At 38.6% G+C, this 19,680-nt stretch overlaps 2 protein-coding genes and 1 long non-coding RNA gene across 3 annotated transcripts; all 3 read right to left on the bottom strand.

Moving 5' to 3' along the window:
• Positions 1–7,562: 7,562 nt before the first annotated feature.
• LOC143537178 (uncharacterized) lies at positions 7,563–9,283 on the bottom strand. The gene is made up of 3 exons (XR_013136004.1): positions 8,759–9,283; positions 8,600–8,667; positions 7,563–8,088 (listed from the first exon to the last, which is right to left on the bottom strand). It is a non-coding gene; the product is annotated as an uncharacterized LOC143537178 (long non-coding RNA).
• Positions 9,284–10,307: 1,024 nt separating this feature from the next.
• On the bottom strand, positions 10,308–12,714 carry LOC143537206 (glycerophosphodiester phosphodiesterase GDPD1, chloroplastic-like). The gene is made up of 6 exons (XM_077031027.1): positions 12,581–12,714; positions 11,597–11,832; positions 11,188–11,466; positions 10,899–10,994; positions 10,612–10,808; positions 10,308–10,525 (listed from the first exon to the last, which is right to left on the bottom strand). Exons 1-6 carry the CDS (start codon positions 12,678–12,680, stop codon positions 10,351–10,353), a joined length of 1,083 nt encoding a protein of 360 aa, XP_076887142.1. The 5' UTR covers positions 12,681–12,714; the 3' UTR covers positions 10,308–10,350.
• A 3,122-nt stretch (positions 12,715–15,836) lies between these two features.
• Positions 15,837–18,854, bottom strand: LOC143537225 (putative serine/threonine-protein kinase PBL7). Its single transcript, XM_077031042.1, has 5 exons — positions 18,845–18,854; positions 18,516–18,802; positions 18,235–18,424; positions 16,878–17,266; positions 15,837–16,384 (listed from the first exon to the last, which is right to left on the bottom strand). The coding sequence occupies exons 1-5, from the start codon at positions 18,852–18,854 to the stop codon at positions 16,031–16,033; spliced, it is 1,230 nt and encodes a 409-aa protein (XP_076887157.1). The 3' UTR covers positions 15,837–16,030.
• Positions 18,855–19,680: the final 826 nt, after the last annotated feature.

Genomic DNA, 19,680 nt, shown 5'->3' with positions numbered 1-19,680 from the left:
ACTGGCCTTCTTCAACGTTCTGTTTGCCCAAAGGACGTGCGGAAGCTCGTCCACCCAGCCGGATCTGTGTTTCAAGAGTCTTTTCTTTATGCCTTCGACGATGCTTTTATTTGCTCTTTCCACCTCACCATTTCCTTGCGGGTGTGCCACTGAGGTAAAGGTGTGGGTGATTTGAAGTTCTTTTAGCCACTGTTGTAGCTTTTTGTCAGCAAAGTTGGTGCCGTTATCGCTCACCAAATTCTGTGGAAGTCCAAAACGACAAATTATAAATTCCCAAATAAATTTTTTGATATGCTTTGCGGTTGTTTGGGCTAAAGGTTTTGCTTCTATCCATTTGGTGAAGTAGTCGATGGCTACCACTAGGAACTGAACATTTCCTGCTGCTGTAGGAAATGGGCCTGTCACATCGATGGCCCACTTCTGAAATGGCCACGAAGAAGTGACTGGAACCAGTTCGTTTTTCGGGCGATGCGTGTTAGGTGCGTAAAGCTGGCAAGACCTGCATTTTCTGATGTATGCCAGTGCATCCGTATGCATCCCCGGCCAAAAGTATCCCGCGTTGTTTAGCTTGGCTACAACAGCGCGGGGACCTGCGTGTACCCCACAGATGCCTTCGTGTACTTCCCTTAGGAGGTAGTCGGCATCTTGGTTGTCCACGCATCTCAAGAGTGGGCCAAGAAAGTTACGTCTGTAAAGGATGTCATTGACGAGTTGATAATTCAGTGCTTTACAGCGTAGTTTTCTTGCCTGTGTTTTTGACTCTGGTAGTATTCCTGCTACAAGGTAATTTATTATTGGTGTCATCCACGTTTCTGTACTGGTTTGGATGACACAAATTTCCTTGTGCGGGACTGATGGCGCTTCGAGGAGTTCAATGCGAATGTCCTTTCCCAGGTGGGTGAAGGCTAGTGATGCAAGCTTGCTTAACGCATCCGCAGATTTGTTTTCGCTGCGCTTGACGTGTATGACTTTACAATCACTAAAATCACGCATAAGGGTTTTTGCCTGGGCGAGGTACAGGGCCATGGTGTCGTTCACAGCCGTGTATGTTCCATTTATTTGGTTGGCCACCAGCATGGAATCCACGTGGGCTTCCAAGTTTTTCACTCCCATCTTACGCGCAATTCTCAAACCGGCCAAGAATGCTTCATATTCGGCTTCGTTATTCGTACTTGGAAAGTCCAGCCGAATAGCGTAAGTATATTCTTGGCCCGCTGGGTTGGTTAATTTTAACCCTGCGCCTGAACCCTCGTTACTGGCTGCTCCATCAGTGTAGAGTCGCCAGACATCATTGACGTCCTGTGCTGGGGAGGGTTGAGCCTCCTCCTGGCACTCTTTTTCCCGCGAAGCGGGGACTTCTGCAATAAAATCGGCCAAGACCTGGCCTTTTATGGCTGGTCTTGGCTTGTACTTAATTGCATATTCTCCCAATTCAATTGCCCATTTGGCTAGACGTCCCGATAATTCGGGTTTGCCTAGAACATTTGAGAGTTTGAAGTTGGTGAGAATGGTGATTGGGTGGCCCTGGAAATATCGTCTTAACCTGCGTGAAGCGTGTATAAGTGCTAAGACTAATTTTTCAAGGGTAGAGTACCGGGTTTCTACGTCTGTTAGTACACGGCTAACATAATAGATTGGCATCTGGATGCCCTTTCGTTCTACTAGCAAGACTGCCCCGGTTGCTCTATCTGTTGCAGAAAGGTATAGGATTAACTCCTCTCCCGCTTGTGGTGCTGTAAGTGTTGGGAGTTCGATCAGGCGTGACCGAATCTCCTGAAAAGCTGCTTCCGCTTCTGGTGTCCAGCGGAAGTGCGTTTTCTTCAAGCAGTTTCTCAGTGTTGACACGAAAGGAAACGACTTATCCGCATGGTTTGCCAAGAAGCGATTAAGTGCGACTAGTCGCCCATTCAGTGTCTGAGCCTGTTTGATGGTGGTAGGTGATTCCATTTTAACAATGGCTTCGACCTTTTCAGGGTTCGCTCTAAAGCCATCTTTAGTAACAATGACTCCCAAGAACTTCCCTTCTTCCATCCCAAATGAACACTTGCTCGGGTTGAGCTTCATGTTTATCTTTCGGAGCGTGTTGAAAGTTTCTTCAATGTCTTTCAACATCGCCTCAGGCTCGAGGCTTTTGATGACCAAATCATCCATATAGACTTCCAAGTTTCTCCCGATTTGGGCATGAAACTCTTTGTCCATTAATCGTTGGTACGTGGACCCTGCATTCTTAAGTCCGAATGGCATTATTTTATAACAAAATGTACCATCGGGCGTCCGAAATGCGGTTTTGTCCTGGTCATCAATGGCCATGTGGATTTGGTGGTACCCCTTATACGCATCCAAGAAGCATTTAAGGCGAAATGGTGCCAACGAATCCACTTTGAGATCAATTTCTAGTAACGGATAACAATCTTTGGGGCATGCTTTGTTCAAATCTTTGAAATCTATGCACATGCGCCATTGTTTGTCATTCTTCGGTACCATTACGGGGTTTGCAACCCATGTTTGATATCTACTAACGCGTACGATGCCTGCGTCAAGGAGTTCCTTGACTTGGGTTCTACACGCGTTAGTTTGTTCAGGCCCCATTACTCTGCGCTTTTGTACGATTGGCGTAACAGCCGGATCGCATTTGAGCTTATGCTCCGCCTTACTTCGGGGTACACCAGTCATGTCAGCTGGTGCCCACGCAAAGATGTCAGCGTTTTTCTGCAGTAAGCGCTTGAGTAAGGTGCGGGTGGGATCAACAATTGTTGGTCCAATGGTAACGGCCTGGTCGGGGTATTTGCCATTGAAGGCCCATTTTTCCGGTTCAGTGATGGTTGGTTTAGCCTTCTTCGGTTTGGGTTTAGATGAGACAGATGCGATGCATACCTGGGGAATGCCAGAGATCATTGCTACACCCTCAGCTGTTGGCCATCCCATCATGCCGTGGACTGAAGATACCACGGCGTTGAATCTTGCCATCCCGTCTCTTCCAAATAGGATGTCGTACGTGTGGTGTGGCTTTTTCATCACGACAAAATCCACGTCTTCTGTGCGTGAATGATTCCCATCAGTAAGAGTAACGGGGAAAGATAGGATACCCAGGGGTGTTTCTGTACTACCGTCAAACCCTTCCATTGAAGCGTAGACCGTTTCCAAGCGTTCTTTGTCTTCATCATCCAGCTTATCAAAGAACTGCCTGTACATCACTGTCGACGAAGCGCCGTTGTCAGCAAGAGTGCGGGAAGTGATGTAGTGCCCCAGCTGGCTTCTGATGACGATGGGGCCTTCTTTGCTGGGGCCTCCTGGCACTCGCGGGAAGCGCACCTCAGCTTCCTTCCACGCGCATGGTTCTATCACCTGTCTTTTCCTTCCTCTGACCTTGCCATGAACCATGTTGATGCTGATGTCGACGGGCTTTCGTCCGTTACCTCTGTACCGGTTGTCATTCCTTCCTCCCTTCCTGATCGATGCCACGAGATGTGCAAGCCTTCCATCCTTGACAAATGTCTCAATAATATCCTTCAAGGATGTGCACTCTTCAGTACCATGACCCTTTGTCCCGTGGAAATCACAGGATTTGCTTTGATCCGCATTAGGTTTCTGCCGGATCGATGGGGCTTTGGGCCATGGCAATTTTTCCGTGGCAAATATCTCCGTGACGCTCTTCGTGAGTGGCGTCCACCGGTGTTTTCGATTTGAAGGGTGTGTGTTGTCCCTTCCGCCAACAAGAGGGCGAGAGCTGGATGAGGTGTCAAAGTTTACCCTTGACTGCCAAATACCTAGCCTCCTCTTTTTGTTCTGCCGGGCGATCCGGACATTGTTCTCTCTTGTCCTCTGCGTGTAGAGGTGTGTACTCTGGGGAAGATCCCTTCCCAGTTGCTTTTCCGTCTCGGCAAAGCGCTTTGCCGCCGTCATGATGGCATCCCAAGTTGATGGCATGCCATCCTTACCCGTCAACGTGCGGATAAGTTTTGGGTATTCGGCGCCTTGGATGAAGGCGGCGCGAACCAGATCCTCACTTATGTTGCCGAGACTAAGCTTTTTGGAGTTGAAGCGAGTGATGAAGTCTAGTAAAGATTCATCCTCCTCTCTCACGCAGTTGAGGATCGTCCACTGCTCTTCAGTGTACTTCCTCTGTTGGCTGAAGTGCTGGCTGAACTTGTTCTGAAAGTCCGCCCAGTTATATATGTGGTGGATCGGTAAACGATCGAACCATGCCCTGGCCGCTCCGACCAGAGTCATCTGGAACATGTAGCACCACGTGGGTTCCGTCCAGTTGCTGACGGTAGCCCCCGCAATGAACCTGTTCAGATGGTCATCTGGGTCGGATAGACCATCATAAGTGCCAATGTTGGACATTTGTTTGGCACTTCTCGGGGCGATTGCTTCCGCAATGTCTCTTGCGAATTTTGACCTTCCTGCATTTGTAGCAGTTGGTCTAAAGGTTTTGGAGAAGTCACGCGGGTTTCTCTCCGCGATTGGTTTAAAAGCTTCCCCAAAATTCCTTTTTGGTTGGACGTCCGTGTCCTTACGCTTCCCTTTCGCCTTATGGCGAGGGTTCGCGTCGGTATCGGACTCCAACTCGTCGTCTGAGTACTCGCAGTCACTGCTCATATTGAGGTGTTGGCGAGTACTGGTGAATTCGTCAGCCTGTTGAACTGAACGCAAGCGTTCATACCAATTCGGCTTGGAATTCTCTTTGCCGTGCTTCGGCCCACGCCTTCACTTGATCTAGTGTTTGGCGAGGGACCTTCGTTCGTTTTTCCGGTTGGGTATCGGTGAACCCCAATGGAACATTTACTCCACTTGCCCCGGCTTGGGTAGTCGGGGTAGTGTTCGTAAGGATTGTATAACCGCCGGTGTTCCCCCCAGTTGCTGGGGTTGTTACCGGGGTTTCTTGGTCGGTTACAGGCCTTTGGACCGGAGTAACGTTAACCATTTCTTCAGAAATTGTGAAAAAACTAAAATAGTTCTAGCTTTTATGCACGGATGGCGCCAATGAAGAAACACTAAGTGACCCGGTACAGATTATAGATAATCTGGGGGTTAAGTAATGTTTCCCACGAATGAGATCTAGCTGAGAAGGCTGTTCTTCAGGAGACCTGCAAAACAAACACCGTAAGCTCGTCACTGAGAAGGGGGGGGGGGGTTCCTCCTTGTGACCACCCTCCGGCGTGAGAATCAGACTAGGTTGCTCTGAATATAAGTGTATATTAAGAGATTGCTAGATAACTGGATAGCAGATGATCTTACCATTCCAAGATGTTGGAGTATTTATAGCCGAAGGTAGGTTTCCTAGAAGGTACAGCCGGCTGAACAGTATTCCTGTTCAATCAACAGTAGACTATGCACAGGCCATACTGGTTGGTGGGTAGGTTACGGCCAACAGTAACAAAGTCGGCTGCACTATTCCACCAACTGTAGATTATGCACGTCCCACTTACTGTGGATTGTACGCAGGCCATGCTGGTTGGTGAATAGGTTACGGCCAACAGTAACACTATTCCACCAACTGTAGGCTGCGCATGCCCCACAGTAAGGGCGAAAAAAACGAAATCGATTACGAAGAAAACACCATTCCACCAACTGTAGATTATGCACGTCCCACTTACTGGTGAACCCGAAACCCTAACCGAAAACGGCGAAAAAAACGAAATCGAAGACGAAATTGAAGAAGATGAAGATGATTACGAAGAAGAAGAAGAAACTGATTCAGAAGATGAAGCTGAACATGTTAATGGTGAAGTTGAAATTGATTTGAAAGGTAAGGGGATAATGAAGGATGATAAAGGCAAAGGTAAAATGATTGAAGAGTCTGAAGATGAAGATGATGATGATGATTTGTCTGATGGAGGTGTGAGTGAATCGGACGGTGATGATGATTTGTCTGATGATCCGTTAACGGAGGTGGATTTGGATAACATTCTCCCGTCCGTCGAGGACGCAGCGTCGAACCGCGTGTTCCGGAGTTAACATTTCGAAGGGTGAAGGTAAGGATGAGTAAAAGTTTATGAGGTTTTTTTATTTTTATTAATATTTACTTTTTTTTTTAAGTTTATGATGATAAAGTTGTTAGGGTTTTAGGAAGTATGTTTATGAGGTAGAGGATGTGGGATCAGGTTTTGGATGCTTATCTGGTTGTTTAATTCATCTGCCATTGATGATTGTTTTCGTTGCGTTTTTTATATACTGCACGCGTATATTATTTCTTTATAGTGCTTTTAGAATTATAAAACTAGCTTATGGTTGATTGTTGTGCAAATGAGGCTAACGTGGAACGACTCGCCTACATAAGTAACCTTTTTTGATCTTAGAGGAGGGTGTTTGGGCAGGTGTTTTAGGGTTGTTTAAGATTGCTTATTCAAAGTGTTTATCTAAGGTTGCATTTAACTTTAAAGAAACACCACTGAGGGCATGTGTACTGGGCGAGAATTGGGGCAATAATGAGAGTTTGGGGGCGATAACACAGCCCTCCTAGGCTACAAAAAGGGCAAAATGTTTCGGGTGTGCGATAAGTTCTAGTCCAATGGATGTGTTTGGGAAATATTATTATTATATATGCTACAACAAAAACCCAATATATATATATATATATATATATATATATATATATAATTGGCTACAACACCATTACACCCCTAAAACAAAAACCCACTCTTTGCTGACTGGGCGCCACACGGCATAAAACGCCCCATTTTGTAGCCCCTTCACTACACATAGCGTGACACGCTTCTACACACAAAATGACAAGTCATATGCCAGGTCGTCGCCATATGGGCTTCGTGATAAGGGGGGGGGGGGTGATCATGTATAAGCCTTTATGAGCGATAAAAATGGTCATATGGGTTGTATGAGAAGCAAAACATATGTTCGTATGATTTGTTTGATTGACAAAGAAATGAATGTATGTGACACGCCAAGTATGATTTGATAGTACCAGAACGAAAACACACGGTATTTACAAGTTTGAAGTAGTGTAGGGTCACTTAAAACGAATTGCCATGGTTATTGAGAGAGAGGTGTAGTGTTACTGGAAATTGCAGAGTGACAGAATGACAGATATGAGAGAGTTTATAGAGAACCAGAAGAATTGAAATGTTTTGGGAAAAAAAAAGGTTGCACTATAGTAGGAATATATATTTCTTTTATTGCACTCAATGTCAATTTGAAAGCAAAAGCGTTTAATAGTGTCGTATCAATAGTAAACACACATAGGCACACAAATCTCTCTTTCTCCCACTATTAACAGAGCACGGCAACTGAGCTATGCAGCCACCCTTTGTACATGTATTTTCTTTCTTCTTCGCTCTTCATTGAACGATTCACAAATAACAGTCGGTGTGTTTTTTTTTGTATCTGGATCTTAGTTTAATGCATAATGAATAATGTAATTCACAAATGACAGTCAGCTTGATTTGGAGAAATATGTAATTTTTTGCAAGTTCAAAGGTGATATATTAAATTGCCCCTAAAACCATATATAGAGCACTGTTATATATAATAAACTAGTATAAAATCTTATAAAACATTATGAAAATGTTAAAAAAGTAGTAATTTATATAAAGAAACTTTTGGGGTGTCAGTTTGATCATGGTCTGTTTTGCAAAACATTGCTAGCTAGTCATTTATCTAATTAATGGTTTTAAAAGTAACTGTTTTGATATGATTTTCAAAACATTGCTAATTTGCTATTGCTATTTAGTCTTTTATCTAATTATTGGTCCAAATTCTTTTTATCTTTATAGGGTTTTTTTGTTTTATTTCACACGCCTCAAATATATAGTACACAATGTTTTATATCCCTTTAGAGCTAGACATGGTTTACAAAGAAATCAATGAATATCGGTCTCCGCCACATAGGTGACGGTTAGATCAGGCTCCTGTAAGGTTTATGCCACATAGGTGACGGTTAGATCAGGCTCCTGTAAGATTTCTGGTTGGTTTTGGGTGGCCAGGCGTTGGTTTAGAGTGGCCGATATGCCACGGTCCGCTGTGCCAGAAAGCGACTCTGTGTACCTGAAACACTTTTCTAAATCTTCCTCCATTTGTATCCTTTTTATCTGCAAGTTCTTCCACATTCGAAGGCCTCCATACGCAAACCTACATACAATCACATCAACATTTATTTCAATTCAGTTAATCTAGCTTTGTAAATCGGCTCTTCTCGTGTATAATGCATAGGTGACGATCATGACTCATTCTCCGTTCTTAAAGAATAGACCGACTTGGGCATAAATTAATTGTAAATGAATTTATTTGGGTTATCTTAAATTAGTTAAAACACAATTATTACACGTTGTAAGCACAGCTGCCACCTCCAGCCTTCCTGCCGCCTTTGTCCCATCCCCCATCATTGTCATTGCCACCTCGAGACGACCTCATAGTCGTCTCCAGTGTAGGCCGCTAGCCAGCATTGGAAATAACAGAGAACCGATTTTTTTTATTTTACTTCTTTTTTAAACGACATATTTTAACCTGAAATCATTTTGACCAAAACCCGTTTAACTTGAACTAAATCGATATTTTTTTTAAAAAAATGACATGTTTTAACCCGAACTAGTTATGCTCGACCTGATCCCGACCGATAGACCCAAGTTTAATATAATCATACCTCACCGTTGCATATCAATTTTTCACCTCCATGTGAACCAACTACGGTCTGCTTTCCTTGTTCATCACCTGCAATCATTGTTAATATAAGAACTACATAATCTTACACACAACGTAGCCGGTTTGATCCAACGCGAATCTATATATAACATATCAAAACCTGTCGTTGCAACCTCGCCCGGGCCAGTTTGAACGTACACCCTAAAGCTAGGAGACCCGACCCACGTCCCATCATTATCGATATTCAAATCGTTATTAAAATGATTAACCGGAGCGGTATTAATTTTTGCAAGACAGGCGGTTGTGATGTTTCGTTGATCAACAACTTTGGGGAAGCAGTGTGAGTTTTGTGGTGAAAGGGGTTGCGGGAGCCAAACACAGCCACACCCTCGTCGAAAAGGTGGGGCCGGGACGTACCGAAACCCATGGGTACGATGGAGATGTTATCGATGAAGATGGTTGGAAGTTGTTTACATAAATTGGGAGATGGAGAAATGAGGAATAAGAAGAGATGGAGACATTGTGTAATTGTATGGTATGGTAGACATATGAGGTATGAAAGAAACAAGAGATGTTACGGGTGTTGCGGACATACAATTCCTATTTTCTTTTTACGCATAAAACTATATATATATATATATATGGATATGACCACTTGTTAATTTATTAAAACTTTAGGACATACACGTAAACTAGCCGAGCCGCTCGCGAGCTACTCGAGATTGACTCGTGAAATACCTTGGTCGAGGCGAACTGAATCGAGCCCAATCCCGAGTTCGAGCCTAAAAGTAAGCTCGTTTAATAAACGACCCGAGCCCAATCTTCACTTATCGAGCTCGAGCGGCTCACGAGCCTAAACGAGCTTGTCATCTATATAATTTTTTTACTATACATATTTAATAATTATTGATTAATATATATAATTTTATAACAAAATAAGAAAATAATATATATTATTGTATACGTAACATTAAAAATGAAAAATATATATAAAAATTAATTAATTTATACTAAACGAGCCGAGTCCGACCCGATCTTTAAAATATGCTCATGAGTGAGTTTTGAAAATAGAGCTCAAAACGAGCCGAACTCGAGATCCGGCTCGTTTGCACCTCTACACATAACACATTTCTCTTTATTCATGCAAAAAGTGTAAACCCTAACACGAACATAATCAATTTGACTTATTTAAGTTGTAGTTATGTTAATCGGATTGTAAAATTTTGGTTAGACAAATCATAAACAAATTAACGCGTTGGCTTGTTTAATTAAACAACCTGAACATGAGTTGTTTATAAAACGAGTTTGATATGACTAATTAAACTGATACTATTGTTTTTGGTACACTCTTTGTTTTCTTGGCTTTTAGATCGCCTCTACCACTATATGTATCTATTATAGTTTTACGTCCGTATATGGAAGCAACCTCTTTACCGTTTGGGATAGAAGCATGACTTGCTTACATTTCACCCTCCATAGCCAGGCCCTAATATCACTATAGGTGTGACTCTACCGGGCATGTTTGTTGTTATGGTTGATATGACAAATCAAAAAATGAATTTTATAACTCTATTGATGGGTTCACTCTCATTAAAAAAAAAAAGAAAAGAAGAAAAAGAAATGTGGCAAGAACATCTCAAAACAATTTGAAGCAATGCCAATTCATTATGTTATCAATTATGTTAACCAAAACTATTCTTCATAGATATGACCTCAATTAACTTTATACTTATATAGATGTGACCATTGCTGTTAATGTTGAACCACTTGTGATATTAGGTTTAGTAAAAACGACAACTCGATGCCACCACTTTCGCCCTTTCTCGTCTTCATTTCATCAACCGCACTCGTAATTTCTTCTACCAAATCAACAATCACTCCATCTACGCCCATTAGATGTTGAACATGCACAGTTTCTGGAAAATTACTGTTCCATAGAAAAAAAATTCAAATAAGAATCATAAATAATCCGAAAACTAAATTAACAATCTATTACAATTAATATGTACTTACTTCAACTTGCCATATGTGAGCAAAGAGAGATTCGACTCTTTGATCTCTCTTACCGCCGACGGATTCCTAAAAACACCCTTTACTTCCGAAACTATTCCATCCAATCCACCCTCTAACGCCACCCGTTTAGCTTCCTCCAACGAATTTCTTCGTACATCATTGTATAACTGGGTTCCTCCATTTGTCAAGAAATATACCTGTTTTTCATTTTTAAATCTGTTAAATAAATAAACTAAAAATAATACAATAAAAAATAAAATGTTATTATAATAAAATATTATACTCACTGGGTATATTTGTTGAAGCTTCTTCATAAGTAACGCTGCATCCGGTTGAAAACTTGAAAATAATATTGGTCTATCTTTAGCATACTCATAAACCACCTACAAGTAACAATTTGATAATAATAATAATAATAATAATAATAATAATAATAATAATTTCTTTGGTGATTGGTGTTTGTATTAACGCTTAGCAGCTTGCTAGCTTTAATATAATTTCTTTGTTGGTCGTTCAAAAAATAATAATAATTAAAAATAACAATAATAATATTAATAGTGATAACAATAATAATACCTTCAAGACCACTTGAAGAACATGGATGAGATGATCTTGTGTATAATTAACATGATCATCAAACTTCAACTCTATATTAAACCCAACTTTAGGGTTTACTATCTCAAATGCTTCTTGCAAAGTACACGAATAATCATCCGATTCGACATGCCATCCGACCACATTGCCATTAACTTTCCTAACTAAAGTTTTCCCGGCCTTTTCGGCCTCCCTTTGCGGGCCGTAGCTAAAGAACTCGTCACGTGTCAAATCTGTCACTCGGTTTTCAAATATGGCACCCTAAAATAAGATAATAACACATAATTAAGGCACTAATTAAGTCTTAACTACTTCTATATTATAATTTATTATTATTATTTGTTATTTTACTTATACTCTACTTTACACCAATAATTCTGAACAGACATACGTGTTCTTGATGGAGGATGACGTCGTCGTGGAAAATAATTGCCACGTCATCTTTAGTGACCTGAACGTCGAACTCGATATAATCAACCGAGTGATTAGCCGCTTTGTTGAACGAAAGAATAGAATTCTCCTTAAACGCGGTCATTCTACGATCACTTGACTGTAATGCATTCATACCATGACCTCTGTGACCAATCACGACGAATTTCGGTGAAACATCAACACCGTTACTCAAATCTGAAAAAAAGAAGTAAACACACATCCAAAACGTCAAACACACCACTTGCGTCAAAACTAAGGTGCAAACGAGCCGAGCCGAGCCAGAGCTCGACTACATTTAAGCTCAGTGCGTTTAACTTATATAGAGCTCTAGCTCGGCTCGTTTCGTGCTCTATTTTCAAAGCTCGAGCTCGGCTCGTGAGTAGATTCTCAAGCTTGAACTCAGCTCGTTTACTATTTATTTATTATTTTCTTGTATTTATAATTATTTAAATATATATTTTTTCAGTTATAATTTTATGTATAAAATAATATATATTATTTACTTATTTTTAATTATTTTTTATAACATTATATATATATTAATTAATAATTATTAAATATATATTAAAAACTTATATAAATGGCAGGCTCGTGGGATCGATAAATGAAGCTTAAGTTGAGGCTCGTTTATTAAACGAGCTTAATTTTAGGCTCGATCGAGCATTTTCTCGATCCCGAGTAACTCGGCTAGTGTGCACCCCTAGTCAAAACACGACTATTTTGACCAGAAAGTCAATCTTTGTAAATTATTGGTTCTTTGGAAATTATTTGTCAGGATGACCGTTTGAACTACACAACATTGGGAAGGTTGTGATCGTTCAAAACGGTCGTCAATATCCTGACGGTTGTTTCTAAACTTTGAAAATTATTGGTTAGAACAACAGCCATTCTGACCATAACAAACTTTGAAAACTTTTGGTTAAAACGTTTGAAAAAAACGTACCGGTAGGTATTTGTTTGGTGTAAGCGGAGAATGAGGCGGTATTCTCCGGCACTTGATCAAGATTGGGAACATCGGAAACATGAACGGCGGTGGTGGCCATTGTAAGAATAAAAATAAAAATTTAACAAAGTGTGAATAAGAGAGAAGATATGATATGATGATTATACAAATTATATTGGGATCGAATATAAGTAATGGTGGTGGGATACGGTGAGTAGTAGTAATAAACATAGATGGAATCATCCTTCGGAATATTCGGCTCTTCTTCGGAACCTTCCCGCCTTGCTTGCTTGTGTAATAAGTTTATGCTTTGGAATGGATATTCCAGTATTATGCCATTATCCATTAACACCTTTTTACAACAAACAAACATGTTTATTTTCAAATATTCAAATAATAAATTATTAATAAAAAATCACGAGAACCATATAACATACTTGTAGATACTGCATTAACGATAATTAACATGGAAAGAAAGTGAAATACGTAAATGTCTTGTGAATTACATTTAAAGCACTAGAAACAGTTGCAATATGTGTAGCGGCGAAGGTTAGTTAGAGCCGGGGGGAGGGGGGGGGGGTTCGCATAGTAGACTAGTAGTGTAAATTTACACGTTTCGTCCGAAATTTTTTATACGTTGTGAAAATGTATACATTTTTATACATTTTGAGCCCCATGTCTTAGTCCAAACTTCGCCATTGATTATGTGGTTCAGTTATCAACGGTTTTGAAACGAATAGCTCTCCATTAAATTGTCCATATAATCTATCCGTGTAATATTTGTTATTTTGAAATATTTGTTTTAATGTTTAGCTTTATTTGTTTAACGGACATCACGTGCCCTACACATGATGGCTAGTTTGGTTAGTTTAACTCTTTGACGCACTTTGTTATCTTTTTTCAAAGGACGCTTTTAGCTTTGTTAGTTTTTCAGCAACTCAACTCCAACGTAAGATCGATCTTAGGCTTTAATGTTTTTATGTAACTAACGGGAAAAAATGAACTAAGAATTAGGGCATAGAACAATGGATCAATTCATTCAACAAGATCCGTTCGGATCAGACCAGGACAAAATCCCCCGCGCTTCGGGGATGCCCTCGGCGTCGAGGAACATGTACTAGGGTGTATGGGCGACTCGTTCAGATCATGAACTAGAACAAAGGAAAGAGAACAATGTTCGAATATCAATGATCAAATAGGATATAACCGTAAAATGCATAATAGACATATATAATACTTAGCACTTATACGCGTAAAGTACATTTAGTTAGTTAATGTCTCACTACCTACGCGACATCACCCTTTATTTAACTAACATCCACCATAGCACATAGTCTGAATTCCTATAAACAAGTATTTGTCAATTTTGTCATCCTGAACAATTCACACGAGCCAATAATCATGTAAACTAATAATTATATAATTCAAAAACATATAAAAGAAAAACTTTATATTTTCTTTAGATGTGTACGCGTTTGTTGAAAATTGACTTTTTAGGAGAATATTTTATCATTTTAAGACCATATTTTTTGCCAAAAATATATGATTATATCCTTGCTATAATCAACATTCGTGGACGATTGAAAATTTGAAATTAACATTCAACACGTTGACGCTGGACTATTTTGAGTTATAAATTTTAACAAATTGATAAGAAAATTTATAATCTAATTGTTATATTTTTACTACTTATATTATTTTAATTTAAAATTATAACTAATAAAAGATATATAATATCTAAACTTTAATGCTACCTCTTTACCCGGAATATAAAACTAGAGGATCAGACGGTGGATTTATTATCACATTAAAAGTCAACTTAAAGTTTAGGATAAAGTTTGAACTAAGTTATAATGTATTATATGAGAAAAATATAATGCATTTGTTTGACACGTAGTGAATAATAAATTTTTCAAAACTATTTCGGTCTCGTGTAGATAGGGTTGTTAAAAAATGTCGTGACTGAGACAAAATCTGTTCATTTGTAGATAAACTTATTTGAGCTGACTCGGTTTATAAGTATGATGAAATTTTTAGAAATTGACAAAGTAATATTTCCATTTAGTATTCCTTTTAAGGCAAGAATTGATTTTCTTTGATACGAGCTCGTGCTAAGATTAATTTACCCATCTATACACTAAACCGAAATGCTTATAAGTTATAACTCAAATATTATCCTTATCTGGCGATCCTAATCATTCTTAGCGCAAGTTCTACAATAATCTATGCTTACTATCTCGCTCATTTAACTATTAGATGGATATAATATAGAAATTTATTAATTTGTAGTAATTGTAATTATCTAGTTTCTTAGTTTATCACGTCTAGGGTTTTCACACTCTTGTATTGTTTAACGAGAAACTAATCGGCATTTCTACATTTTTTTACATGGTATCAGAGCACATGTTTTCGAAACGTATTCTTTGGTATCTCAAGTCATGACGTTGACCCACTGGCTTTAGATAACCGACATGGTCCTTGAAACTTACGGCTTACTCTGATTCTAACCGCGGGGGGGGGGGGGGGTGCCCATATTCCTGTTGTTCCGCATCGGATTTTTATGTGACAGGCTACACTTTCACACTCAAGTGTCGAGGCCGAATATTGAGTGGGTTGGGGTTGGGGGGTGGGGTGGGGTTGTTTAACACAGCAATCGAAACGACTTGGCTCCGGAATCTGATGCAAAACTTATATACATTAATAAACTGGCTAGAAGGTTGAGTGTAAAATCTATGATGATTATGTTACTGGGATTGCTCTTGATAACAAAAGTGAAAATTAAGATTATTATCAGGGTGATAGTTTGGATTAAGGGATGGCCGCAAACGAGACTAAGCGGATTGATCAAGGTGCAATCTTATATTACCCAAGAAGTACAAATGCACCAAAATAATTAAATGCTCATTTACTATTGTTTGTAGGCTGACATAGAAAGTTAAAAATGAGTTGATACTTAACTAATAAGTTAATTGGACTACAATTTGAGTATAAACTTATTTTGCCTGAAATTTTACCATTTATGTAAGTTTTCTAGTTTTTGTGCCAATTAGGTAAGTTGATACTCAGTAAACATAAGCTACTTATTAGCTATATGTTTACTAGACTCCTGAATTTGTATTGTATAGATGAAGGTGTTGACTTCCATATATGCATGTTTATGCTATTAGTTAAGCTAATGTTTTTGCATTGATATGTTGTGCATATATTACACTAGTTGTATTAATACACTATATATCCAACTAAGTAGATCGATACCATTGATCAAAATAACTGAAAACTTGTTTGGGAAATTTTGGGTTTAAATATTGATGCATGCAAGTGTTGCTAATTAGGTGTGTTTTGATTTTACTATATAAGTATCTATACTTGACCTAGTAACTAGTAAGAAACACGAGTAGAAAAAAATTGTCACATACTCACATATATCCGAATAATATTATGAATGCAACATTATATCGGTGTTCTACTCGTTTCATGTCTAAATTTCTCTCCCCACATTTTGGCCTCTGCTATGGCCTTTGCTCTTTCATCCTCGTCATCTTTAAACATAGAGCTTAAATCCGAATCTGGATCTGAATCAAAATCAGAATCTTGTTTGGAACCCGCATGAGGATCAGATAAAGATGCAACAAGATCCAATCTATCAACAACTTCACTCATGTCCGGACGTTTTTCAAGATCATCATCCATACACATCAATGCCACTTGTACCGTCTTCTGAAGTGTTTTATGCATGAACTCCCCTTTCATTTTCGGGTCCGCTAGCTTTACGTATCTCCTTTTGTTTACTAACATCGGTTCCGCCTGAACATCATATTAGCCAGTTAAAAACAATTAAAACTTTATATTCAATGCATCTATGTTTTCTATAGTTCTATAGTAATTTATATCGAAACGTACATAAAAACCAAAACAGCTGCTAAAACTTATAAACGAAAAATAAAAATATTAACTAACTAATGTCGCGTATTTGGTAAAAATAGTAAAAAGTTGGGTGCAAATAGTGGGACCCGCCTTAAAAAGGGCAAATTACACTTTTCGTCCTTTATGTATAGAATAATTTGCAGATCGTGTCATTTAACTTCATTAAGTACAAAGAACGTCCCTAAAGTTCATACGTTATCACACTTTGCGTCCTTTCCACTAACCAATGTTAACCTTTTTTGCTAGTTTATTATAAAAATGACCATTTTGCCCTTAGAACTAAAGCGTAAACAGGCCATTTTGTTACATCTTTGACTCCTATGTTATCAAATAATCAAAATCTGTTTATGCAAACATTTAAGAAACAACATACCCATTCGATAAGATACTGCCCTCCTTCGGTTGTTTTATCTAACGCTTGTCGCCCCGTCACAAGTTCCAAAAGCACCACCCCAAAACTGTATGTATCAGACTTTATGGTCAAGTGACCAGTGAACCCATACTCGGGTGCACAATAGCCCATTGTGCCCATTACTCGAGTTGACACGTAAGATTTATCACCTAACGGACCAAACTTAGCCAAACCCAAGTCAGATATCTTTGGGTGGTACCCTTCACCTAATAATATATTGGCTGATTTCATGTCTCTATATATAATAGGAGGTTCACAATTATGGTGCAGGTACTTCAGCCCTTTAGCTGTTCCTAGTGCTATTTTTATCCGTGTGTTCCAATCGAGCGGTTTCATGTACGGTTTAGGATCTGCGAAAATAATCAAGTTAGTGAAAATAATATTTTCTCTATGAAATAAGTAATGGTGTATACATGGACGGGATGGGTCAGGTCAGGTCAGGTCAGGTCAGGTCGGTCGGGTTTGTTGGCTCACAAACATTTTTCTAAGACAAAACTATATTACTCCCTAAGTTTCAAAATTACTGTCAACAAATAAAAGACATAATTTTAGATGTTTTGCAGTTGATGCAAGTTTTAGGTAGTAAAATGACAATTTTACCCTTAGTTCGTATAAGATACTATTTAAAAAAGGTGTAAATGATCCGAGCTGCTCGTGAACTACTCGGGATTAGCTCACTAAAAGTTTTGATCAAGCCGAGCGTAAACAGGCTCAAACCTATATTGGAGCTTATTTAATAAATGAGTTCTAGACAAGCTTCGCTTATCGAGCTCGACTAGGCTAACGAGCATGAACGGGCCCTATTTATATACTTTTTATTTAGTATATTATTATTATTATTATTATTATTATTGTTATTGTTATTATTATTATTATTGTATAAAATACTATGATAAAAGTGACTAAACGATATATATGCTATCTATAACATTAATTATTATAAATATATAAAAAATATAAATGTATATAAATAGGATAAGTAATAAACGAGTCAAGCTTAAGGCGACTGCCGAGCCTGATTGAAAAACTACTCGCGAGCCAAACTTGATATTTATAAATAGAGCTCAAAACTCGGCTCATTTAGATCCTACCACTAAGTTGTAACATGATAAAGGTAATCAAGGGTAAATGGGAAGATTGATAAATAACTATCTATTTTTCAAAGTGACAATCATTTTAAGACAAATTAAAGTAGTAACATGACTAACAATAATATGAATACCGAATATACCCTTTAGGTGACTTTTTGACCCATTTAACAAGTTAAGTAGATTAGTCAAAATGGCCACTTTATAGAAATATACAGAAAACATTTTACCATGTAGGTGTTCTTCCAAGGATCCTAAGGGCATGAACTCGTAAACCAGAAGCAGATTATCATTCTCAGAGCAATATCCAATCAAATTAACAATATTCGGGTGACACACGAGCGAAAGCATTGTGATTTCAACAATAAATTCCTTATGCCCTTGCAAACCATCTCGGTTTAGTTTTTTAACCGCGGCAACCTGACCATTAAATCACTACATTAAAAGTTTAAAAACATATATACCTTCAAATTAATAAACTTAAGATTAAAAGATATAAAAAGTTATTTACTTGGTTAGTGTTTTCTAGCTTTCCTTTATACACTTCCCCGAACCCGCCTTCGCCAAGATAACGGTCGCTTTTGAAATTATCAGTTGCTTTTACAAGCTCTTGGTAACTGAATATCCTTTGTTTGTTAATGTTAGTATTTGCAGGAACATTGATCTTTAAAGATTTTGATGGTGATGTTTGTGCTTGTTGTGTTCTTGATTCTTGTTTGTTTAACTTTGTTTGTGAATCTTCATTATCCACCTTTTGAACTGCATCATTAGAACATGTGTTGTAAGAAGCAATTTTGACTTTTTAGCTCAAAGTTTTATAAGGATTCTATTCAAATATACCAACTAGCATGTTTTGCATGTCAAGTTTTATCTATGAATATCAATTTAGCCTCCCTGTTCCTACGGTGTATAGATAAGGCTGTCTACATCTTACCCTCCTCAGACCCTACTATAGTTTTGCTATTGGTGAGATTTATAGAGTACGATGATGATGTATACTCAGGGTCGGCTCCGAGAAGACGAATTTTTTTTTTGGTCAAAGGCGAAATTATTTTTGGGCCTTAAGTAAAAGGAACATTTTGTTGGGTTTAAACAATTTAATTTTAAGTGGGCTTACTGGGTTTTGATTTGACTTGTGTAAAAAACCTAAAAATGTCTCAGATAAGACTAAAACCCACAACCTCTTGGTTATTTGTCATACCACTTTGCCACTAGGCCAAGCTATTGTTTATGTAATTGTGTTGAAACATTGATTATACATATTTTGTTTCATAAAAATACATATATTTTTTAAAAAAAAAATAAATCGGGCCTAACGGGGTGTCGGGCCTATGGCCGTCGACTGCCCTGCCACACCCTTGGGCCGGGCCTGCGTATACTGCATTCAACCGGAAACAAACAAACTAACAAATTCGTTGATGTCACTTTTAACCAGGCTGATATAACATGTCAGACACGATATGATAAGACACGAGTACCTTTGGCGCTAGACATGAACACAACATGATAGCTAATCGTGTTGTTTTTTCAAACACGAATCTGTTGAGAAACAGGTTACATGACACGACATGTTTAGGGACATGAAAAGTTGTCAAAAGTTCATAAAACTCTTAATCAATACGTAATTCTTAACATATTTGAAACAAATATTCATAAAAAAATATAAAATCAAATCA

The sequence above is a fragment of the Bidens hawaiensis genome, unplaced genomic scaffold (genome assembly GCF_021521415.1).
Source record: "Bidens hawaiensis isolate Kalapana, Puna unplaced genomic scaffold, B.hawaiensis_p1.1 tig00011151_1, whole genome shotgun sequence".
NCBI lineage: Eukaryota > Viridiplantae > Streptophyta > Magnoliopsida > Asterales > Asteraceae > Bidens > Bidens hawaiensis.
The sequence above is the reverse complement of the archived record's forward strand: the minus strand, read 5'-3'. Positions and strand labels throughout refer to the sequence as shown.